This window comes from Eublepharis macularius, chromosome 5, assembly GCF_028583425.1.
Source record: "Eublepharis macularius isolate TG4126 chromosome 5, MPM_Emac_v1.0, whole genome shotgun sequence".
Taxonomy (NCBI): domain Eukaryota; kingdom Metazoa; phylum Chordata; class Lepidosauria; order Squamata; family Eublepharidae; genus Eublepharis; species Eublepharis macularius.
In genome coordinates this window covers 98684851-98711037 of record NC_072794.1, presented here as the reverse complement: position 1 = coordinate 98711037, position 26187 = coordinate 98684851, and the positions used below count along the sequence as shown (strand labels likewise).

Sequence of the window (26187 nt, the reverse complement as noted above, 5' to 3'; positions counted from 1 at the left end):
CCTTTCCTGACCGGGAGTGGAGGGTGGGACTAAGGGCCAAATAATAAGAGTCATCAGAGCCGTGGCTGGTTACTTTTTGATGTTCCACCAGAAGAGTTGTCCCAGACGCCTTTCACGCTCTTTGACGTTTACAAGTAAATTTTTGAAAACTAGGAGAAGAAATGTGTGTTTTGTTGGGATGGAGTGTATGATACGCCCAATTCAGTAACTTCGCATAGTGTTTTTTGCAGCGCAGATTTTTGCTTCTTAGCATCCCCGAGGTTTATTTCATTTGCGAAGGAAAAAAAGTTGTAAACCAATTGGGGAAAGGCAAGGCGGTTGCTTTGTTGTTGCACCAGGGGGCCTGATCCGTCGCCGCTTTCGTGGGTATTGCTCTCCGTTCTTCCTGAACTGGTATTCTTAGGTCCCGAACCGCCCCCCCCCATCCCTTGCAATTTGTCTCGTAATCTAGTTTGCATATCCGCAACACCAGCATCTCCTTGAAGTTTAGCGACAAGAAACGCAAATATATAGAATTCCTTGATTATGACCTGGGACCCCGTCCTTCTTGTTCCCGATCTTGCATTTGTTTTAATTTGAATAGGAAATCCAGTTTAGTTAAAACACACAATCCATTTGAGCACTTTAATCCCCTCAACAGCTGGATTGCTTTTGTTTTTTAATATCGTGATTTTCTAACTAGGAATCTATTTCTAAATTCCTGCTTCTAAAATTATGAGATTAAAAAGTAACAGCAACCGGGTAGCATCCAAAGATCCTTTCTTCATTTCCTCTTTCCTGAGTGTTGAGTTGTTTTGTGAAAAGAGTGTTCGTTATGAAAGCTTTTCCCCTCCCCTCTCTGGACAGCAAAGAAAATGATTTCAATACCATTAATTTAAAATTTGGAAATAGTTTAAAGACCACAAACATTTAACTTGTTTTAGTTGTCTGTGAGAGATGTGTTTTTACATGTAAACTCTACAATGTTTTTAGTATTTTAAGTTCTGAATTTTTACATGTAATTTACACTGTAAAATAGGTTCTCTGCCAGCAGATGTGGCTAGTTTTGCTTTATCCACTAGCCTTTGAGCTAAGAGAAAAACTGGTATTCTACATGAGTTCAGGCTGGCTTCCTTTCAGAATATTTTATTCCTGGGTAGTTAAAATAGCATTATAATAATGAATAAGAAGAGGAATCAAAAGCTAAACTGGACATTGTTTGTCTTGCTCTTGGATGCAATTTTATTTGTTGTGGATCAGGTTTTTTCATTAAAGTTCTCTTGGTCTTGCCGCTTTACTTTTCATTTGGTAATAGGTGGTAATAATGAGTGGTATATGCATGCCTTTAAAAGGATTTTTAAAAAATCTCTTAAGTGGTGATTTTAATAATATAAGTAATCAGAATATGGTTTTTCTGTTCATCTTACCTGGATGCCCAGTGGACAGTTCATGTAGCTTCATAGATTTATCTCCACCCCTTTGGCCTCCTCCACTCCTTGTTTAGTTAATTCAACAAAGACTTTTTGCAATCTGTTTGGAGTTTGTCTGATGCCGTGGAAAAGTATCTGCTGATTTATTTGGTTGCTTTTCGATTTCTGTCGCTAGACCGTCTTTTCTCTTCCTTTCAGCGAGGATGTCAGCTGTTATTACTTCCTATTGATCCCTTTGCAAAGTGAGAAGTGAACTAAAATTAATGTCAATTCCACTGCTTGGATCAATAGCTGGAGTTATTTTAATCTGGATTTGCACAGGGTGCTAAATTAAAAAAATCAGCATAGAGGCAGAAAAGTAACAGTTACTTACTTTGCCTATGCCCATTCCCTTCCCGGCACTGGAATGCTTCATCAGACTGGTTATTCTGCAATCCATATTTTTTTAATTAAGCAGACCAGTTAGTTTTCTTATTTTGGGTTCCATATTTAAAAACCGATGACATTTTGACATTGGGAGTGTATTAACTATAGATTTTCATAATGACTGGCCTTGCCGCAGCCTCATCTGTACATGCTCCTAATGATGGTGGCGGTAGGGAATCATAGGGTGGGGCAAAGGGATGGTAGGAAGAAGGTATGAAATGAGGCAAAAATGGGAAAGAATGTGAGTCTTGGTAAAAAAATTAAACTTGGCCTGATACGGTATTGTAGTATGTTGATTTATTTTCTGTGTAATGAAGTTTGCAAATGAATCAGGCTGTTGGAGTGATTCACAGTATCCTACAAGGAGTGTCGAGTGTGGCTTCCAGATTATTAATTTATGAAATACATTTAATGTAATGAGGTGACAGCAAGTAAAAATAGAAAAGCAGGCACAGATTCATCAGCAGTGCACTCTTGATTCCCCCCCTCACCCCCAGTTTAAATCTTGGAGAATTTGTACTAATGTTATAGGCCAGTTCATAGTGCATTTCTTTCTCTCTCACACACTTTTTGCCTTTTAAAATAGCTAGGAATAATTATACCATTCCCTCTATACCAGTTGAGCAATTATTGCAATTGTTGGTCTTAACATTTACTTGATTTTTGACAAACCAGTTGTGCAGAAAGCCGCAAGAGAAGAGCGCCGGAATGAATGCTGGCCACACTGCCCTTGGCATCTCTCTGTCTGTGATCAGAAGTTGACATAAAAGTTATTTTAGTTATTTTACATTTGGAAGGGAATGAACTTTGTTAATATGAGATCCATAATCTGGCAATTTAGCACGGATCTGTCCCAGGAGGGGAGCCAAATGAGGAAGAAGCAAGAAATGATGCCCACTCATGAAGAACTTGGTATAGGACAGAAGGAAAGGGTTATTGCTGAACTCCATGAAAGGCACAGCCAGGATGCCATAGAGTTTGTTAACCTCAGCTTGCTCATTCACAGAATACAAAAGGCACTCCATTAGAAAAGGGACTCTTTCAGTAAGTTTTATTTGCTGTGTCTGACCTCCTTGGAACTAACAGTTCACATTTTCTAATAGCTTTTTATTATATAAATTTTTTGTGTCCTTTTGAATGTGGCAAGGCTAGTATATTGTTTTAGAATAACAAGCCACATATATTAAAGCACATTTTGCCATCCTGAATAGTTGGCAGCAGAACCTTTAAAAGGGATTATGGATTTGCTGTGAAGTCGGGATAGAGAATTGTGATTTCAGATCTAAAAGATTTCCTCCATAATAGACATATACAAAGATGTTCAGTTTTTGTCTCTTGGTGTTGCGATTTGTTTCTTGGAATTTATAGGAAGCTTCAAAGGAAAAAGCAAGCCTAGGAATATTTTTTTCTGTTTACAAATCTTCTTAAACATGAGCACATTAGGAAGTAAAATTACTGATCCATTTTGTGCTGTCCTCGATCTGAAAGGCAGATGCTTGCGTGAGATCAGATGGCACAGCACCCATTACGATTTTAAATATTGTCAGAGATGCCAAGCACTTTATTGATGAAGTTCATATTGCTTACTTTACAAAACATAAGCTCAGAGGAAGGATGTACAATGAACATGCTGTTTATTCCAGCATACACTACTGGTAAAATCTTAAACCTAGGTATCCATTTGCATAGATGTGTATGTGTGCATGCGTATACAACACCACCTAGATTGTTTATGCATTGCAGACTGTATAAATATCTGTAAGCAAGTTCATTTGTAATTTTGAAGCACTTTATTAGAAATTAGTTTTTGGATAGGAGTACCAAAGTTCCCACCCGTAATTTTTAGCATTCCAAAATTATTTAATTTTTGTATGATTTTTTGCTTGGGAAGAGGCAGGGAGGCTGCCCTTTTCTTGCTCCTCCGAGGCTACTGTTTTCCAGCATGGATCTGGGAAGGGGGTTAAAGGTAATGAACATCTGGTCCCTGCCAGACATGTTCCTTGATCTGAACCTGATCTGGTTCATTGCTCATCTGTATGACAAGAAGACAATGCTGAAACCAGGTTGCCTACTGTTAAATTAACTTTTGGGTGCTCATCTCTTGAACTCACGTTTAGTGCTAAAGCACTTAATTGGGAGCAGGAGAAAGGTTTGTGCAGACACACCCTTAGAGGGAGTCAGAGGCACTTGCAGATATTTGTAGATTCCTACATGAGAAGACAGGGAGGTTTGCTTCTGGTTCAAGCGATTTTCTTGCTGCATTCTAGACTGCCAGCTGCCAAAGACTGACAACCTCTGTTTTTTCCCTCCTGTTTCTCCACAGCTTTGTGATGGTGATGAGGCCCCAGTGAAATCCTTCAGCTTTACCCCCAGACGTTATTTTGTTATTTCGCTTTCCACCCATTTCCCTTGTGGCCCTGTCAAGGAAAGAGTCTCCGATGGACTTACACCGAGCAGCCTTCAAGATGGAAAACTCCTCCTACCTTCCCAATCCTCTGGCATCTCCAGCCCTCATGGTTCTTGCTTCCACTGCTGAAGCCAGCCGTGATGCTTCCATCCCTTGCCAACAGCCGAGGCCCTTTGGCGTCCCTGTGTCAGTGGACAAGGATGTTCACATCCCATTCACTAATGGCTCCTATACTTTTGCCTCCATGTATCACCGACAAGGTGGGGTGCCAGGAGCATTCACCAACCGTGATTTTCCACCTTCCTTGCTTCATCTCCACCCCCAGTTTGCTCCCCCCAATCTGGACTGCACCCCAATAAGTATGCTGAACCACAGTGGTGTTGGGGCCTTCCGTCCCTTTGCCTCCACTGAGGACAGGGAAAGTTACCAGTCAGCTTTTACGCCTGCCAAACGCCTGAAGAACTGCCATGATACTGACTCTCCCCACCTTCGCTTCTCAGACGCTGATGGCAAGGAGTATGAGTTTGGAGCCCAGCTCCCATCAGGCTCCCCTGGCTCCCTCAAAGTCGATGACACAGGGAAAAAGATCTTTGCCGTTTCTGGCCTCATTTCAGATCGGGAGACCTCATCTAGCCCTGAGGACCGAAACGATAGATGTAAGTACCTCAACTTTGCTTAGTTGGGCTGCAGAAATGATCAACAGGTGTGTTCTTCAACACCAGGATGCATTAAAGAAGCTCATAATCCTTGTGGTCTAGTTTTCTTTAAGTGGATGTTGATGCATTGCATAGAGAGGTGGATTAATGGAAAGCTGTAAAAGGAAGCCCTTATCAATCAGATTGGGGTGCTGTGTTATAGGGTATTGCCAGCATTACAGAGTAGGAAGAGAGATTCTGTGTTGTGCATGTGTTCAAAGTTTTCCATTGTAGTTACCTAGAAACTTTTGTTTCAGGGAGTTTACATTTTCTTTGAAAAATATTGTCTTACTGTCTCATTAAAAATCCCCCCCAACTCTTTCTTTACACATTTGACTCTTGTAACTAGCATGCCAGGATTTGCCCCTTAATTATCAGAAACTTAACATAAGCTAAAACCCTCTAATGGAGAAAGAGAAAGAAAGAAGGCATAATCTTAGATAGATAACTCTAACACCTCCCAAACAGTTAGCTGTGATTTTGGGTATTGTCTCAATTTGGGGAATAATTATTTTCCACAGACCGGGGCCAGTTGTACAAAGTTCTTAACAGGAGCAGTGCCTGTTGCAGCATCCTCTCCAACCTTCCAGCTGACCGTCTTCCTCATTTAAGTGCCTTGAGATGCCTTGTTCTGTGGAAAAGAGATCATACGGTACCCATCTAAGAAATGCAAGATAAGGCAGAGTTTGGCTGGTGCTGGTTACCTAATACAAATACAGCTTAGTTATTGAGCAAAGGTTATTTTTCCATGTAGATCCCTTTGTTCTTTCCTGTGGACTTCCCCCCCCCTCCACTTGTCTTCATCTTTTACTGGGGGGGGGGGTGTCAGAGAAAAGGGAGAAGCAGGGTTTTGGGTTTGTTTATTTTTTGCAAACTGAACACAGCTTCCAAGTTCCTCTTTGGATTCCATTTTTCTTCTTCTCCTTTATGATACCGAGGAGAGTAATAGAGACGTTGTTGCGCTCTCTCCCCTGTCGGTGCTGTTTCCTCGGGCTGTCTCCTTGAATTAGGCACTGTGTTAACTTCCCAGTGCTATGAGGCATCTGCCGAAAGCCTGCATACCTTGTCAATAAAAGTCACCATAAAATCAACCTGCCTTGTAAATCCATCGCTCTTTGGTTTTGAAATATGCCATGAGTGTGTCTTTTATGTCAACGTTTGTAAGTGTGGAATGATTCCCTCTTAAAGACAGAAGCTACATGTTTCCTCACAAATGTGCACTCTCTTTCCCTAGTATGACTTAAGCTATGTTAGAAGTGTGAGGGGTTTCTTTTTTGCCTTAATTCTTGAGTGCAACAGTTGAATGTGTGTGTGCATGCATGTGTGAGGGAGAAATATTAATAGGAGTTGAAAAGAAAGAGGTGAAGTTACCATGAGTAAAAATAATTTATATTAACAGTTTATATTACCCATTATCAGTATAGTCTGCTTGTAGATATCAAACTCACTTTGGACATGCACACTGGAAAATTACAATAAAAAAGCTGGTCTGCTGATGAAATATGTTAGAGTGAATAGAATGTTCCATCTTGCTAACATATGCCCATCAGATAGTGGTATAAAGAAGTAAATCCCTGGACAACGTGTAGAAAAGATAGGATGGCAAGCATATACACTAATATGTTTATATGCATTACATAAAGCACATGCACATGTCTTTCATGTCTTTTGTTCAGAAAAACTAGAGTGATCTTTCACTGATTTTGTTATCGGAAGGCTTGAATTCAAAATAGGAAAACCATATAAAAACCTTATGGTGAAAAAGGGCTTAAAGAAGGAGTTTTAGAAACAAATGTTATAGCATGAACAACAGGATAAAAAAATGCAAATGCACTAAAAGAGTGTCATGGTATAGAAAGTTTTATTTCTTGATTTTACTTGATTTCCTTTGAAAAAATATTGAATTTATAATGCTTTAACAGGAGCCAGATGAAAATTGACTATATGCAACAAGCTTGTATATAAATTATAACATTTCAGAGACTGACTAGGATTAGTTCAGGGGCTGAATTTTGACTCTTGCTTGGTTAAAGGAATTTAAGACAATTTTTATCCGTGTGCTTATGTGTACATGAGAGTATGGTAGAATGGTTGAAGCTATTTATGACCTTCAAATACCCTTGAAATTTTAGGCATGATTTTGTAAAATGTATATTTTAGGGCCTTTTAGTATCTGGGATAAGAAAAATGTGCACGTTCAATGTGTGCAAAAGAGGGTTGATGTCGCTTTTGAGAGGTTCCATGGTTTTTGATAGAAGTGGAGGTGTGCATGAATATTTGCATGTATGTAAATGTAATTCTTTTATAAATACCTGGTCATTGATCCCAGAAAAGCTGTTTCAGTTTTCTTGTGCAAACTGTATATACAAACCTTTCTGTGAAACAAGGGTCCTTTCACCACTTCACTAACATACGTTGCCGAGAAATGGTTGTATAGACAGGCTGGTCGGCAAAAGTGTATCAACGGGGTAGTAAAATTCATAAGATCAGCACAGCCTTTATGCCTCTAATAGACACCCTACAGAACTGCAGGACTGTAGTGTTTATTTGTATTCTCCCTAATACTGCAATGGAATCAGACCACATGATGGGTGAATAACTTTAATTGCAACATATGACGTTCCTTGTGCCGGCACCAACGAGTTACATTCATTTTTTTGTTTGCTTCTTGTAATTTCAAAGAAGGAATTCATACTAACTGGTTCCTTTGAATTTAAGAGAGAATGCAAAACAGTGCATTTTAAAGCTCCTGGAAAAAGGGTGTTTTTTATTAGAAGAAATGCTGTCCAAAGTTAGTTTTTCCATACTAATAAGATCCAATTAAGGGGAACATTTGTTCATATACATGTAGGCATCTACTTTTATTAATTAATACTCTGGGTATTATGTGTGTTTATATTTCCCTTGGGCTTTATCTTCATCTTTGTAAGTTAGAGGTCTAAATATGGATCGATTCCTTACCTACTTGAAAGTTATTTTAGCATTAACATTGGTATAACAGAATTTTGGGTTCTCCTTCCAGAACGCGAGTTTAGAATTCTCAAGAAATTGCGTAATTTATTGGGAATAACTGAAATTTAAAACTGCCATTAGCATATTATGGATGTGCAATTGTACACCAAATGAGTATACCCCTCAAGAATGGATATATTTTTCATTTTGTGTGAGAAGGAATAGGAACAGAACACATTTGTGCTAATGGTTATTTTACAAATCTTCCTAAAGAGAGTTTGTCAGTATATTCGCATGTTTCTTTTTTCTTTGGATTCTGGTTCTGGTGTTCCTGGGAACTCAGGATTTGTGCATGACAATCCAGGGATCATTCATTATAACAAGTTTGTGTGGCTGTCTGTTTAGATGTTCATTTGAGAAAGCTAATGATGTTTATGGAACACTGCATGTGCATTGTGCAACCATCAGTTAACACATTCCATGAGTCTCTTCTAATAAATGCATCCTCAGCTGTGTGGGCATTTCTAGTGAGAGTGGATCTAAGTGCTGTATCTCTGTGTGATAGATATCTGTAATTAAAAAAAACCTTCCCTTATTATTTGTTTTCTAAAATAAATGTCTTGACTACTGTTCCTCACAGACCATTCACTACCATGTTTTTCCTTTCAGAGTAGGGAACCAGCAGATGGGCCCGCCGCAGCTTGACTATGCAGAACAAATTTTTCCTGCTTAGCAAAGCCACTTGCTTGTTGTCATTCTGTCCTTTGTTCAAGGGAAACACCAAAACATGCTCTCTCTTGTATACCCAGAGATAGTTCCACTCTCTTGCCTTTATTTTTAGTCTACAAATGTCAGTTTCCCCTGTTTCTCTGGGTCACTTTAGTCTCTATTATGTCTTTCCTGTTTAAGCTTTGTTGTTGAAGAAATGGAGTCTTAATGATAAAAGTCAGGTTTACTCAGCCTTGTTTTTCCAAATATATAATGTAGGGTCACACTACCATTAAATTCATTACTTTGAGACTCATATGAATCCATTTATAAAGCTTCTTCTGGTATCTGCTCTTTTAAAAACAATTCACAAACTGTGGCAATTATTTGTAAGGGCCTTGTACTACGGCACGTGCATAAATGGCAAATCTAGGTAAGAGGGACAGAGAATGAGGCACCAATTAACTTGTACACACTTTGTTTTTTTCTCACAATTTTGCATCACCCAGAGAAACAGGAGATGAATTTCTTGTTTGGCTTTAGAATGTGGGCTGCTTTTGAAAATTGCTTCAGCAACTTGTAGCTTTGAAACTAATGAATGGAAACATCTGAGAACAAGTCAAAGTGCTGTTCTGTTAGGTGCCACTCAGGAATTATTAATAATGTACTAATTCATGTTTTTTTTCCTTTCTCTTAGTCTATTATAAAGCTATAGTACATAGAGGAGAGCTCAAGCTTCATCTCAGCTCTGGCAACCTCAGCAGAGCACATGCTGTCCAGTTGTTTATACATTAAGGTTTATAGTATGGCTTAGGTGGGGGAAAGTTAATTATTCCAGCACAAAATGTAGACGTGAAATTTGTTGTTTGTTCATTGCTATATGTTGAGAGCATTTGTTGTGATAACATACTACTTTCTAGAAATACTTGGACTAGAAGCCATTTTGCTAACAGCTGTTGCACACCAGCTGAGATTGGGGTTATTTACAGGCATAGTGAAATAGCTACATTTTAAAACTGTTTTGTCTGTATGTATGTGGATGCGCAAGGTGAGATTTGGACTAATGAAAACAATATTGCAGGTACAGATTGAGTTTTGAAGGTCAGATTTTGCTAACATGCCAGTGGAGACCCCCCCAGATTTCAGCAAAGCCATTCCCTATTTGTCTTGACTTGATAGACCCTCAGCTTCAATCGAAGCACACTGGCTGCCTGTTTCCTACACATTTATTTCTGCAGTTTGGTTACCCCTTTCCTTTCCTCTCCCTCAGCAAACTGTTGCTGAGGCTTCTTGTCATATTGCTCTGTTTAATTGTCCTGTTGGAATAAAGAAATGTTTGTGCCATTAAAGTGGTGGAGGAGGGCTGGGTGTGAGTTGCTCCTGTTCTGCCGGCTGCAGGACCATCTGGCCCTGGCTCACATCCGCTGGTCTCCAGCTTCTCTTTCTCTTTATGTTAGCTGGGGCTATCTTGCACACTTGGAATGCCTAATCACCATGGTGAGAGGATGGGCTTTGCTGCCGGCCCTTCCCGTCAATTGTCATGCAGAACTGATCAGGACAACCGTTTTCTTTGCGGCAGTCACTTGCCTGTCTTCGCCTGGCTCTTGGCAGAAGGACGGCTTTTAATTGATCATTTGTGGGGGAGGGCTGAGATTGTTTGAGCCTCTGAAATGTTTCCCCACACAGCCTCAACCACCCGGCCAGATTTCTCATTTGTTGGGAAATACTAGAGATTTAGCTGTGTCTTCGTTTTCCTTTTGGACTCTTTCTTATTGCTGTTTTATGGGGAACTCTGAGGGGTTTATAACTGCAGCTCCAAGGAGCACTGAGCAGGAATTAAACATTGTGTTTATTTGTCCACAACTGGGAAGGGGGGGCACATATGGACACTAAACATTTGTCTTTCTCTCCACTGTGTGTTTGTATTTGCATGAATGCTTAATGGATTTATCTGTGGGCAGGATGAACTCTTATTAATCTCATTTGCTTAATTAACAAATCCTGCCCTTTTTGCCACCCTAAAAACTCATGCCCAAATGTGGTGCTATCCTGCTCCTTAATATAATTGAAAGCTGAGTTTAGCTGGAATTTTCTGTGGCTAAGATTTAATTCCTTAAAGCACAGGAAAGAAACGTCATTCTTGGGACCCTAGAACACTGGAAGTAAAGAGTTGCCAGAGATGAATTTGACTCAAGAGAGCACAAGTCACACCTTGTGTGTCCTAATTTCTTCATATGTAAAGCAGGGATAATGACCTCCCACATGGTCAGCAATACCAGCCCTAACACTCAGCAGGGTGAAGTGAACCATCCCAAGCAAAAGATTTTGAAGTACCATTAAAGGGTTGCAGGTAAAGGTAAAGACAGTTCCCTGTGCACGCACCGAGTCATTACTGACTGATGGGGGGACGTCGCATCACGATGTTTTCTTGGCAGACTTTTTGTTATGGGGTGGTTTGCCATTGACTCCCCCAGTCATCTACACTTTACCCCCAGGAAGCTGAGTACTCATTTTACTGGCCTTGGAAGGATGGAAGGCTGAGTCAACCTTGAGCCAGCTACCTGAACCCGGCTTCTTCCAGGATTGAACTGAGGTCATGAGCAAAGCTTGGGCTGCAGTACTGCAGCTTACCACTCTGCGCCACGGGGCTCTAGAAAGGGTTGCAAACTGTCACCTAATTTATTATCATGGTAATGGGATGGAGGGGCACCATTTGGATTTTCTCAGGCATCAACATGTCTTGGGGTCAGCTACGGGAGTGTAAAGAGTAGCAAACATAGGGCTGCCAACGCCAGCCTGGCAAATTCCTGGATATTTGGGGCAGTGCTTGGGAAAGGTGGAGGAGAGGGAGCTCAGTGGGGATCTGATGCCATAGAATCTACCCTCTGAAGCTGCCATTTTCTCCTGTGGGACTTATTTCTGTAGCTCGGAGATCAGCTTTAATTCCAGGAGAACTCCAGGCACCACAATGACATTGCTTTCCCTAAACATAGTCTACGTAGAAAAATATGAACTGCCATATAAATTGTGTAAAAGTTGGGAGGGGTTAGACAAGCAGCTAGGATGGTGTCTGACCATAAGGGCGATTCAGTGTTGTTATATTTTCCATCTGAATTTGATATGTTTCCTTGGAAGTAGTGGGCCATGATTATGCCATACGCTCCTGACATTTAAAAGCATCCATGCAACAGGTACCCCATAGATATTAAATAAACTGAGCAAACGCAACATGCAACTTGGTATTCTTAGAACATAAGTCCCCCTCCAATTTCCAAATTTAACATGTTTTTGATTTAAAATGTAAGACTCTGTCACCTTCAGCAAAGAACTGTAATACAGGAGTATTTGTATTTATTTAGATTTTAGCCTGCTTAGTTCAAAAGCTGTTGATGACTATAATATTACTATAAAATCTGTGGAATAGCTGGTTAAAATAAATGAAACAGGGGGCCTTTCCAGAAGACTAGTTACAGTTGCCATTTAATTTTTGCAGGTGATCTAGACATACTTGCTCAATGTAGCATTTCAGTTGTGGGGATACTGTATGTTCTCAGCCTGAAATCATAGCTTTGTTGCTGGAGGGAGAATGCAGTTGTTTCCTCATAAACCATATCTGTTGCAGTTGTGAATTTTATGAGGAATGTGGTTAAGTGTCACAGATATTTATTGGACAGTGTCAGTGATGTCCCTTGATGGCCCTAATGATGACTGACACAATTTTTGATCTCATTTGAAAACATATTACATGTAGCAGCATGGTTATATCTACATATAATCTCCAATCTATTATGCAGGGTGGGTTATCATTTTACTGGCACTGGATCTGGACTAGTTGTTATGGTGTTGTAGGATAAAACCTGGCTTTAAAGTGTCTGTAAAGACTCAGAGCCCTTTTTCATTCATGTATTATTTCTAAGAATATATTATGTTCACCACAGGCAGGCTGCTCTAAATTTCTTTGCATGGTGGGAATTTGTGGGCAGTTGCTAGCCTGATGAGTTGGGTGAATTAGTACACCAACATAAATCCCACAGAAGGGAAGTTTGTAGCTTTGCTATGAAAGTAATACAATCCACATAGTGAGCCTTTGGGTACAGATGTTGCATTCGCTAAGTTACCACATTGAATGCTTAAAGTAGCCTCTGCATGGCAGTCATAATCTGTATATGAATCACAGAATCATAGAGTTGGAAGGGGTTTTACAGACCATCTAGTCCAACCCCCTGCCCAATGCAGGAACAGCCTAAAGCATTCCAGACTAGTATTCTTCCAGCTGCTCCTTGAAGTCTGCCAATGAGGGGGAACCCACCACATCAGTAGGCAGCCAATTCCATTGCTGAACTACTCTTAATGTGAAGAAGTTTTTCCTAGTGTCCAGCCAGTACCTTCCCTCCTGTAGTTTAAACCCATTGTTTTGAGTCCTGTCCTCTGTTGCCAACAGGAACAGCTCCCTCCCCTCCCCTAAGTAATAGCCTTTCAGATACTTAAAGAAAAATTGTCTCCCCTCAACCACTTCTCCAGACTGAACATTCCGAAGCCCCTCAGTCTTTCCTCATAGGGCTTGGTCTCCAGGGCCTGATCTCCAGGGCCTGATCATCCCAGCTGGTCTCCTCTGCACCCATTTCAATTTGTCAACATCCTTTTTCCTGTATGTAATAGCTATTACATGTACATACAGCATAGGATAGATAATGAATTTAGTTGTAGTCTGATTTAAGAGATTTCCTTGGATGTCAGAGGTAGGATTGCCAAGAACCTAGAGGAAAAATATTCTGTCCCTTTATTAGAGGCTTAATGTGTGGAAATGGGCAGGTGAAGCTCTTCATGGCATGGGGGATCTGCTAAAAAACATCCCATTAAGCATTTGCTAAAGAGACAGGATACTTTTTCTCCAGCCTGTTGGCAACCGTAGTCAAAGGTTAAACAAGCATCAGGAACTCCATGTAGGAAAAGCAACTGGGGAGGGCATTTTGAGGAGAAAAACAATTGACAAAGAAAGTGTTAAAACACCCACTCCCTGCTTCAATAATTTCCTTCTCTCTCTGCTTTTAATTTAAAAACAGAGTTTCCTTACATGGATTTGAATGTAACGTGTAGTTTGCTTTGGAGATGTGATGAAAAGAGGTTGTTTAAATGTTCCATCCTATCATAAATTAAATTCAATGAACCTGATGCTGTTCTGCAGAGTTTGAGTTCAGGGGCACCTTAAAGGCCAACAAGGTTTTCAGAGTATAAGCTTTTGAGAGTCAAAACTCCCATCTTCAGAACTTCAGATACTGTTCTGTAATTTTGAAGTCTGAGTAGTTAAAAAAGTTGTATGCTTTCTACCATGAAATGGTTCCCAATGATTTAGTTACTCCCCTTCTACCTTACTCTCAGGTGGAAACGTAGGCTGGTGAAATTATTCTTTTATGTCAGAACAGATGCTACAGGAAAAACCCTTCCCAAGCCTCTCTTTGTTTTTCTGCAAATCTGAGAAATAATGCAACTACATTACCATTTATAACACTTGTCTACTGAAAATTAAATGGAGTACAATAATATATACATAATTTAAAATGTAGGGTTTCTGCCACATAGCAACCTATTTATTTAGTAATATAGGAAGACAGGTTAAGATGTCCCTCCTCTTGGCACCTACTAGAGCGTGTTCCTTTTCTTTTGTGGCTCCTACCCTGTGGAATGGACTCCCTGAAGAGGTGAGGAGGGCACTGTCTTTGGAAGTTTTTAGGAGGCCCTAAGGCTATTTTATGGGCAAGGGTTTTTTTACAGTGTTTAAGCATCAGGCATTTTCTTGGGGAGATAGTGAATAAATGGAATTTTTCTTATTTTGTATGTTTTTAAGTTTTGGAATTGTAAGTTGCTCTGAGTCATATAGGAAAAGCAGGGTAAAAATAAATACATAATACAGTGTAACCTTTACATTGAAACCTTTACATTGCTTAGGTTGTCTTATAAATTGATAGAGAAGTCAGTTTATAAACATTAAAAATAAATAACAGATAATGTGTGATAGAGTTGATTAAGCTGGATAACTGTCTCTTAATGTTAAACTATCTCTGTTCTGCATAAACAGTGCAATGAAGTGAGAATTAGTACAGAGATTATGTGTGAAATTTGTACTGATAGGTAGGGCTGTAAGCTTACACACTCCCACTTGGGAGTATGCCACATTGAAGTCAGCAGGGCTTACTTCCACATGAACATAGGATCATGCTGTAGGTTTTTGGGACAAAAGGCAGAACTATTTTTTAATATTATTACTGCTCCAGTGGAAACAGGAAATGTTAGGTTTTTAAAAGTCTTGTTCATATTCTTCTGTGTCTGTCTCTGTCTACATCATAGTTAATGAGCTTTCCCTGGTCCCTGTTATTCAAAGAAGAGGAATCACTTTTTAAAAAATTATAGCTAGAAATTCTTTTGAAACTCATATATCTAATTGAGACATCATGCCTTAAGAGGGAAATTGCATCAATACATTTCTGCATTCACTACAAAAGAAAGGCGTGTGTCAGATTTTTTCCTCTCTGCATGGTTGTCTGATCTCTATGACACAGTAACGGAACTTCCTGTACACTCAGCTCATTCTTGATTTGCTTAGCAGTCAATCCCCAAGCATTAGAATTGGTTTGGGTATTGTTCTCCCACACGTGTGCCCTCCCTTTGCATTTTTACAGTTACGGAGTTGGTTTATTCTGCACATGCCTTAAATAATCAGGATTTTCAAGTGAGGGTGCTGTTCTCATCGGTAGCATAATTGTTGAAATCACAGCAACAATTTTTATTTTTTGCATATGCTTATAATAATATATTGTTATAAAGACTGATTTTTTTAAAAAGATAAAAAGCTGCACCACCTGTACCTAAGTACTCCTCTAGTCCAAACTGGAGAGCCTGCCTTGGCTGACCCAGAGCTGGGATATAGAAGCTGGGTACCGACAGGGCAACTTGACCTCTGTTGGAATGGAGCTTGGAGCAGTAGCAGTTATGTGCTTTTCAAAGAGCATTGGTTTTTCCAGCAGCAGAAGTGATGTCCCCTAGGCACCCCCCCCCCCGGGCTTTTGCGGTTTTTTTAAAAAAGTCATTTTTCATAGCATTATATCAACCTACTGTTATAACAATGCATGTAGCAGATTCTCTGAATTTCTAGCTTTCATTAAAAAAATGAAATGGCCCCTTATCTTACAGAAATATAAAGAAAAGGCATATCTCTGCAATGAAATAGCCTACTTTAAAAAAACGAAAGCTGAATATTGGAAAATCTGTTGCATGTATTGCTAAAATGGTAGGGAGAATGACGATTAAAAAAAGATAGAAAACAAAACCAGGAAGGTGGGGGGGAGAAAGATGGGGGGAGGAGTGGCTTGATGATGATGAATGTCCAGTCATCAAAAAATAGGTTGGAGGTGGGCGGGAGTGGGCGGAACAAATAAAAGCAAAAAAAAATTATACACGAGGGAAAAAAATTAGCTTCCAGAAAAAGAATGGGGTAAAAGTGTCTCAAAAGAACTGGGGGGGGGTCTCAAAAGGGGGGGTAGAAAGGCGGAAGGAAAAAACCCGAAGCAAAAATGAAAGGCAGAAAAATCAGAGGATAAATTGAAGCAGTATGTGGCTAGAAAAAAACCATGCAGAAAACCCCAGAAAGAGACAGCAGTCCACAAACATCTCAGTTGTGCATATATGGACTTTTCTCAACCAACTTTCCACCTTCACTTCTGAGCACTGAAGTATTTACTGTGTTACAGGTTAAGGCTCATCATTCTATGGGCTTGAACATTTTATTGACAGGAGTATATCTGTGATGTTAATTTCGCATCTTTATCAGAATTTTTACAATTAATAAAGAGTTTACATCCTCTGATCTTTTAGTTCTGCTGCAGGATTTAGTCATGTTCTGAGTTTTGATAATTATTGGCTTATGTGACAAATTAGTAGTAATATAAATAACATTCATCTGTTTGCTAGACGTTCTGCAACAGTTACCCTTAACTTCAAGGAGAAAGAAGCCACATGATATTTGGGAGAGCAGGGATGAGGAATAAGGTTGCTTTTGTAAGAGGCCATTCAGAACATTTTTGATTTTCTGCATCTTTGTGTCAACAATGCATACATGAGGCATATTCAAATAGTGCATGTTTTCATACTCATAGAAAAGAGGGAGGTGGATACTTGCCTCTCCACCATCTTGTTCAACAGAAAAAGATACACACATATCCCAGAGGAGAGCCCATATGCTGTGCTTCTCCATGGCAAAAATATCAGACGGCAGCCAATGATGCACTGCTCTGTGATCGTGCCAATTCACAAAAACATGCAGATCCAGCAGATTATTTGATTTAAATAGTTGCATTTCCAGATACTAGATCATTTGAATTAAAAACAGTTGCCTCCACATCACAGGCCACAGTAGCCATGTTTTTGAGTTTAAAAACAAACATACTAGAAATCAAAGGCCATTCTTTGAGCCATTTGTGAATATGTCATTAGATTTCTGTGAAATAAAGAACTTTTTTCCCCAGCTAGGCTTCTCCTACTGACCAGGATACCAGGAGCCCTCTGTGCTTCCTTTTATAGGGGACTACTGCTGGGAAGTTGGAGTCAACAAAAATCAGGGAAACTCAAGGAATCTCAGGTGAGTTTGTATTCCAAGGCAGAGAGGAAGACATTGGCCATCTCAACATAACGTTGAATAATGCACTTTCAATGCACTTTAGCAATACTTTGGAAGTGGATTTTTTGTTCCACACATGGAAAAGCAGTTCCAAATGTTTACTAAAGAGTATTGAAAGTGGATTATCCAATGTGTGTGGAAGCAGCCATTGAACAATCTATGAGGATGTAGAAGACTTCAGAATTTTTCTCAGGTGGTCCATTGGGAGTGGGTCAGTCCATACTATTGGGAAGTGACTCCTCCTCTTGAGTGCAGGTTCAGTCAATCTGATTGATCCTGGGAGGGGCTTCCTCGGCTCTGCAGTTTTTTCTGGCCCTGCTTAGGAGCAGAACATCGACTGCAGTGCTCCATCAAGCACAGGATCCCCCCCTCCCAAAAGAAAAGAAAAATCTTACAGCGAGTCGGAGAGAAAGGAGCTTGCAGGGGAAGGGCTCTCAGCCCCCCCTTTTTTCCTGGTTGTTTTCCCTCAATGGAATCAAGCAGCTATGAACGGGGAGACTGACGATGCTAGGTAAGCCTAGCTTCCACGGCTCCCACATTGGAAGTGGGCGGGAGTGAGTGGTGAGGCCGATGGCGCTAGGCAAGCCTAGTTTCCATGGCTCTCGCAGAGACTCCCACAGTGCATTCCAGCCTCCGGGCAAGTACCCTCCCCTCCTGACTGGCTCCTTCAGTGGGAATGCAGTAGAGTCAGAAGAAGCCAGCAGGAGTAAAGACGGGCTGAATAGCCTCCGCTTCAGCTCCTGCGCGGCTGACTGGAAGCCTCTTTGCACGTTGTGGGAAGGCTTGCCAGCAAGTGGAGTGGTAAGAGGCCCCTTAAAGCCAGAAATTTATTCTCCACTGGTCTTGCAATTTATTGCTTAAGCGGTGTCCCCTGTTGCCTCCTTCCCGCCCTTTATGCGAACGACTGTACATTGCTTAATTATATCTGCGCTTGCGGGAACAGTGTGGTATGGCTGCTAAGGCAGGACTAACACCCATGGCAGGGGCAGGGGGCACTATTTGTGACTTAGAAATTCCTAGCTCTCCAAATTCACTCTCTTCTCATAAATCCCCAGGGGATGAAAGGGAGAATAGTACTGGATCAGACCCCACAAGTCAGAAATTTAAAGCCCAGCTATTATCCTGGCTTGGTTCTGAAATGCAGAGACAGTTTAAGGAGGTATTGAAGGAGCATAGCTTTGCAAAGGACAGGGAGGTAGACAGCCCAGTAGGTCACATTCTACACGGTTAGGCAAATGCAGAGGGCCCTTACTTTCCTCACCTAAGTCCAAGAGGAGAAGGGAAGGGGAGAGTTCCACCCTTGAGGAACAAAGCCTTTTGGAAGATGAGCTCTCAAACGATGAGATGACTGACTTGTTCTCTATCAATGAGGAGGGAGAGCTATCAGAGAAGGAAAAAGATAGCACCACTACCACGCAAGTGAGGCTTTTTTCTCAGGAGGTCTTTGTCAGACTCCTACCCAAGGTGTTGAGGGTCCTAGAGATTATGCCTTCATGCCTTGAGAAAAAGGACATGGAGTCTGCCTTTCCACAGGGATCTGAATGGGTCTTGCCTAAGAGAGACAGTGTACAAATGGGGCTGCCACTACCTGCTGTATTCCATGACATGAAGGCAGACTAGGAGACACTAGTGAAGTTAAAGACCACACAGCCAATTGTGTCCAAGTTATACCTCTTACTTTGGACACGGATAGGGAGATCAAGTTGCCCATAATGGATGACCCAGTCTCTAGCCTGGCCACCACTTCTGTTCTTTGTATGGGGGCAGACAGTTTTCCAAAGGTCCCCTGTGATAGAAGGATCAAACAAGCACGTAGAAATTTTGATGCCTCAGCAACATCACTCAAGGCCTCAGTGATGGAGTCCCTCTTCGCCAGAGCAGCCTTCTCATGGGCATCTGATCTGGCAGCAGCGGAGAGTAATGTGTCGAAGGAAATCCAGGACAAAGTCAAGAAAATTGCGCTCACAGCGGCCTTCGCTGCGGATGCATCCGTGGATGCCTTCCAGTTTTCCTCTAGAGCTATGGGGTTCAATGTTGTGGCTAGAAGGAACACATGGCTTCAAAAATGGGACGTAGACCCTTCGGCCCAGGCGAAGATAACGGCAATCCCCTGCAAAGGGGCTAATCTCTTCGGCGAGGCATTGGAGAGAGATCTGCTGGAAGACGAGAAGAAAAGGGTGCTTCTGTCAAAAAAGAGAGATGCACCACAGAAGTGAAGTTTTCAGTCCTTTCGTGACTCCAGGAAGGCCCCAAGGTTTGGGACTGCTAGATCCTCCAAGGAGCACTGGCACCCTAGGGCCAGATTGGACAATAGATCTACAGCCTTCTCAAAATTGGGACAATATAAACAGCAGAAAAAGGAGCCCTCTGCATGACTATGATGCCCCAAGCCTGGTCATCAAGATAGGGGGCAGGCTCCAGGAATTTGCAGACGTGTGGCATCAATCGGTCTCAGACAAATGGGTGCTGGACACTGTAACAAATGGATACTCTTTAGAATTCCTAACAAGACCACCGGACCTCACCTTCCAGTTACTCAGAAGTACATCCACTCAAAAATACCAGCTGCTACTACAGGCGATCCAACACTTGTTGGATATCAGGGCAATAGAACCGGTCATGCCAGGCTGGAGAAACCAGGGAGTTTATTTCACGTTCTTCATAGTACCCAAGAAAAATGGGAACATCAGAGCCATACTGGACTTCCAGTGGCTGAACCAGTTCATCAGGACTTGCAAGTTTCGCATGGAGACCCTCCGATCAATTGCAACGGCCATCCAGAAGGGAGACTTGTTGGCTTCCATTGACTTTTCGGAGGCTTACCTCCACATACCCATAAAGGGGAGACACTGCAGATTTCTCCGTTTTGCTTGTGATAGGAAGCATTTTCAATATCGAGCACTTCCCTTTGGGCTCAAGTCATCGCCCTGGGTGTTCACCAAGGTTCTGGTAACACTGATTGCTGTTGTGGGTTTTCCGGGCTGTATTGCCGTGGTCTTGGCATTGTAGTTCCTGACGTTTCGCCAGCAGCTGTGGCTGGCATCTTCAGAGGTGTAGCACCAAAAGACAGAGATCTCTCAGTGTCCCTGATTGCCTTAGACTGCAAAGGATAGCACTTTTTCCTTACTTAGATGACATCCTGATAAAGGTGCGCTCCCTGTAGAGGGGTCTGGAAGCAGTACAAATAACATTGGAATGTCTGAAGAAACACGGTTTTGTGGTCAACACAAAGAAGAGTTCTTTTTCTCCACTGCAGAAAATTTCTCACCTGGGAGTTCTATTGGACACAGTGGAGGACAGAATGTTCTTATCCACAGAACGACAAAAGAAACTACAATCCCTAACCGTACAGATTTGGAAGAATCCATACCAAGATGTTATGACTAGCACAACTGGTAGGCATGATGGTATTGTGCCAGGAGGTGCTGCAATGGGCAAGATTCCACACATGCTCTTTCCAATGGTTCCTGCTTCCCTATCAGAGAGCAATAGCTCGAAAAAGGCACATTGTGGTAAAGATACCAAGAAACATTCTTCAACACTTGGCGTGGTGGATGGATCCGAATAGGTTTCAGTTAGGTGTTCCCCTCAGGGAACCAAAGAGAGTGACGATAACGACAGATGCCAGTTGTTGGGGCTGGAGAGCTCACTCCCAGAACAGGACCGCCCAGGGCCCCTGGTCGCAGGATGAGAAGTCCAAGAGCATGAACTTACTAGAATTGATAGCCGTGAGGAATGGGCTGCTATAGTTCAGCCACTTGGCAGGAGCCCATGTCCTAGTAAGAACAGACAACATGACGGCAAAATCTTACTTGAACAGACTAGGAAGGACCAAGTTCAGGACCCTAAACAAGGAGACCATTCTCATCCTAGAATGGGCATAGAAAAACATCCTATCTCTGAAGACAGTTTATGTGGTGGGACTGGACAACGTCCTAGCAGATTGGCTGAGCAGAGAAAAGATAGATCAAGGAGAATGGAGGCTGCACAAGGAGGTCTTCCACCAGGTATGCATTACGTTCAGCACTCTGGACACAGACTTGTTTGCCAGCAGCCAAAACTTCCAGGTACCGAGGTTCATGTCCAGGGGAAAGGAACTGCAAGTCCTGTGCACAGACACCCTGAACTGGAATTGGCCAAGGATGCTCGTGTATGCCTTTCCACCAATTCAGCTGCTCCACAGAGTGATACAGAAAGCCATAGAGCAGAGGGTGGAGGTGATACTAATAGCACCACATTGGCCCAGGAGAGCATGGTTTCAGGATCTGATGAACCTATCAGTAGTGGAACCATGGCACCTATCAGGAAGGATCTTCTAAATCAAGGGCCTCTCCTACATCCGCAGCCGGAGATGCTCCAGCTCACTGCTTGAAGATTGAATGCTACCAGCGTAGACAGGCTACTCAGAGGAGGTGATCTCAACGATGCTCGCCTCAAGGAAGAGATCCACTAGTAGCAGTTATAATGCCACTTGGCAAGTGTTCCAGAAGTGGTGTTCAAACAGACAGAAAGATCCTCTACCAATTGTTGTTAATGAGGTTCTGCTTTTTCTACAGGACGGTCTGAGCAAGGGTTTGAGCACCAGCACCTTAAAAAGGCAGATGGCAGCCATTTCAGCCACAGGAGGGTGCAGGAAGGGGAAGCACCGCACCCGCATATAAAAAGGTTTTTACGAGGTGCGACTTTTTAACCCACCTTCAGTCCATAGATTCCCCACTTGGAATCTAAACATAGTGTTGAGGGCACTGACTAAAGAACTCTTTGAACCAATGGCGACATGCTCCCTAAGGGAATTAACTTTCAAAACACTGTTCTTAGTGGGGATTACTTCAGCCTGAAGGGTATCTGAGTTGAGTGCATTATCAGTAGATAAGGAATTGTGCATTTTTCACAATGATAGAGTCGTTTTGAGACCTGACCTGACCTTCATTCTGAAAATTAACTCTACCTTTCATAGGGGTGGGGATATTAATTTGCCATCATTTTGCACAAACCCTTAACATCAAAGGGAAAGGGAATGGAATATTTAAGTATCACCTACCATGAAGCTTCCTTTCTCGGTGGTCCAGGAGTGGGTCAGTCCAACCCACCCAACAGAGAAAGAGGGTGTGCTACAGTATGATTACTACAAATTAAAGGGTTAAGGGTTCGATGGTTGGAACTTGAAGGTATATATAGTTGTCGACAAGACATGATGTTACTGTTTTTTACAAATTGTGTTAATGTTAGCATGTAGAATTTATGCTGCAAGGTGGAGAGAAGTGTCCAGAGGCTACCAAAGCTAGTAGGGACTCATGGCTTGGAAAAGAACTGAAGAGCTGAGGAAGCCCCTCCCATTCCGGGATCAATCAGATCGACTGACCCTGCACTGAAGAGGGGGAGTCGCTTCCCAATAGTATGGACTGACCCACTTCCGGACCACCAAGAAAGGAAGCTTCACGGTAAGTGATACTTAAATATTCCATTTCCCCTACTATGTCTACCTGTAGTCTGTTCATGCTGTGCTGGCAGGCAACTGTGTCATGCAGATTGTTCAGACCAACATCAAAATTGCCCACTTTTTAAGGCAGTGGCTTGGATCCACTGGAGAGTTCTGGGGAGAGATTTCCAGCAATGGTGAGGAATTTCTTGCCTCCCCCTATCTACTGCAGGCTCAAATCCTCTTCAAAATGCTGCTCCTGGGGAAGAGAGGACTCCCCGTGGAATAGCTGGGGGCCTTAGAGAGGAATCTGCAAAAATTGTTCCTCTTCTGTCTTTGGAAATTCTCTTTGAGATCCAAGCCAGCAAGACCTACTCACATAATGAAACTCAGTGTATCACATAATTAGACCAATGGGGCTGTAGCCTTGAACTCTTTGTTTTGCTGGGTGAAGACTGGAAGCGAAGAGACTGGAGGAATGGCATGCTGAGCAAATGACCTTTCTCAAAAAGTTTTGCATGTTGGTGTAAGTACCCTCATTTGATTTTTTTGCGAGGTATACATCTGTTAACTTCTCTTGCTGCCTGAATTATGTCACCAACATGAGTGCTGTGGCTGGATATAACATGAGAAGTGAACCTTAAGGAATGTTAGCAGTAACAATTCCTCCCATTTTGCAAGGGGAGTAACATCTGCTTGGTTAAAAGTTGCCTCTTGGTTGTGCAGCTAGTGCATTTTGGAAAGAATAAAATAAATCCATGTATATTGCTTCCTTGCTACCACTTCTTCCATCGTTCATTTAAATACATTTGTTTTAGTACAGCTGCTCAGAAGTGCTGTGGCTCTTTGAGCTTTTATTTTAGTAACAGCATATCAGAGCTCTAAAATCTTTGGGTGTCCATAAGGATTCAATAATAAAATCTCACCTGGCAAATTGGCATATGTTGAAGCAATGGTAGAATATTTAAACTGTTGGGAACAACTGAGGGTGACACTACTTTTTTATCTCTTAAATATCTGAAGATGTTATTCTTTCTCACCTCTGCTTGTTCTCTATGGAATTGGATTGCCTTTTCCTTATATACAGTTTTGTGCTGGAAAGCAGAATCAGGACTGCTGGTTGGGTTATTTTGCATGTTCTGTGTCCAGGATTTCCAGGAAAATTGCACACAGTTGCTCAAAATTTCATTTCTATTTTGAAAGACAAAGCTGAATTAAAACTGAAAGCCCTTTTTAGCTTCCTACTTGTATTGCACAAGATGAAGGCTGATAGAATCATAATAATGGTTTCACACATTTGTTACAACCAGGGCTGGAAAATATTTCATACTCTCTAGGTCATTTGTTTGAGTGCTCTTTGTTGCAGAAGACCTCATTGACTTGCAAGTGCCATTCTACTTCGGGTCCTCCGAGAAGTCAATACATTCAGCGGCTGTCCCGGATCTCAGCCTAGCAGGGCACTGCTCTCCCAAGCTCACCAAATTCTTGGAGGGGGTTCTTCGTTTCTCTTGGGGTATGTATGCAGCCACTAGTTGGCAGATTAGAGTACTTCCTGCTAAGAGGACCAGCACTCCTAGCACTCCCTCTGCATTGCCATTTACAGGCTCCGTCTCGTGTCTGCATTTCCTTCGTTCGCTCTGACTAGTCTTTACAGGGATAGCTTACATGTTTGCACACTCCTGGGGATCTAGCAATCTGTTTACCAACCACCTCCCCTGGCACCTTTTAGTAACATATTTGAGTGGGGCTAATCATAGTTATGGAAAATAAACTTCTAGTATTCAGAATAATAAGATCTTTGTTAAATAATGAGAGGCCATGTGGTAAAGCGATTAGAGTGTTGGACTAGGATCTGGGAGAACCAGATTCAGATCCCCACTCTGCCTTGGAAGCTTGCTGTGTGATCTTGGGCCAGTCACACTCTCTCAGCCTAACCTACTTCACACAGTTATTGTGAGAATAAAATGGAGGAGAGTATAATTATTTAAGCCACCTTGTGTTTCCATTAGGGAAGAAGGTGAGGTATAAATGAAGTAAATAAAATAAAAAACAATATGAAGGGTTGAAATTTAGGAGTCCACAATGAGATGAGACATATCCATGGCTCACCAAGTAACTTCCTGGACAGCATCCTCCCCTAATTTTGATCCAGTGCATAGTGAAGGCTGTATATAAGAGTGTAGCTGTCTGTATCCTGTCTCACTGCAGGAATGTTATGAGTAACATATCCTTGATTGTGCAAAGTAGAATGTGCTAAGAAACTAGTCGATCACGTTACAGAGAAAATTGATTTGTGTTTGGAAGGAGAGTAAATTAATCCATCAAGTGTTAGATAAGTTGACCTAATTTTGGAATTGAGACAAGTTGGTGTTGTTTTACAGGTTAGGGCTTTACAAAGACTCATGTAGTTACGGAGTAGTGACTTTAGAAAAAAGTAGTAGTGGAGGCAGCTGAAGTGAGAGAGAGATACGTTGGGAGTAATGTTAGGAACTAATGTGTTCTAGCAGTTGAACCTTTGCTAGAAATCTGTGTGAATTGGTTCCTGTTTGTTTTGTCCGTGTCAACTCCTTTCTTTCATAATAAGGAACACAGCCCATGCTTCCATCCAGCAGAAATGTTTATTCATACTTCTGGTATGACCTGCTGCATCTGGGAATCCAGCAGAAGTGACTCCTATAGATTTAGTTTATGATATTCCTTTGAGTCCAGTTTTTCTTCTCAGTTTAATGCACTTACCAGAAGATGTTTGAATACTAGTCCTTTTCCTTCTTCATTAAACAATTTTTGTCCAGGTGTCAGCAGCTCCTCTATTTTAAAAAATCTGTCATGATGTTGATACTTTTTTCCGGAAACACCAGTGTAACTATCCTCTCTTCCAGTTCTTTTAGGGACCTTGTCCTCCAGTCATTGTCGAGGAGATGGAATTGGCTTGTCCGCCATTCCAGAAAGAATGCATATAGCTGCTCTAAACATTCCGCCTTAAACACCTTTCTCTTCTGTTACAATTTCTGTAGTTGTCTAGTACTTTTTATTCCATTTTTTCTTTCCCCAACATCTGAGCTGGCCTTTCCTGGCTGAATTATCTTTCTTATTTGTTTTGGCTACTCATATAAAAGTGGCAGAACCTCAACTCTGCTTACAAGTTTGAAAGCATGGGTCTTTGGGCATCCTATATCCCCTATAGTAATAACCAAGATGGTTACCATTTGGCACATCTCAGTGTGAATACTGAATGAACCTGCTTCATTTAATGAGTAATAGGTTCATTGTTCCTTTGCTGATGTTCATAGTTCCAATCCTCAGCACTGGGATTGCTTCATAAAATATATGCTTTATGACCTACAAGATGGAGCAGGAAGCATTCTGGATATAACCTAAAACAGCAGATATTCAGGTGGACAGTTATTGTTTTCATGGTTTATTATTTTCTTGTTAACATAACTGACTTCTATACATTTTAGTTAAATTATCTAAGTAGTAATAAAGATTTTTTTAGTTTC

At 41.5% G+C, this 26187-nt stretch overlaps 1 protein-coding gene across 3 annotated transcripts in view; it reads left to right on the top strand.

The window, feature by feature from the left end:
- The first annotated feature begins 4258 nt into the window (after positions 1–4258).
- Positions 4259–26187, top strand: part of RNF220 (ring finger protein 220) — a 389522-nt gene continuing 367593 nt past the window's right edge. For 2 of the 3 annotated variants that reach the window (XM_054980445.1, XM_054980444.1), the window contains exon 1: positions 4274–4898. In XM_054980445.1, coding sequence (XP_054836420.1) covers positions 4274–4898 — 625 coding nt within the window. Of the gene's footprint in view, positions 4899–26187 lie in introns of all 3 variants that reach the window. The other variant, XM_054980446.1, reaches the window with a different exon arrangement.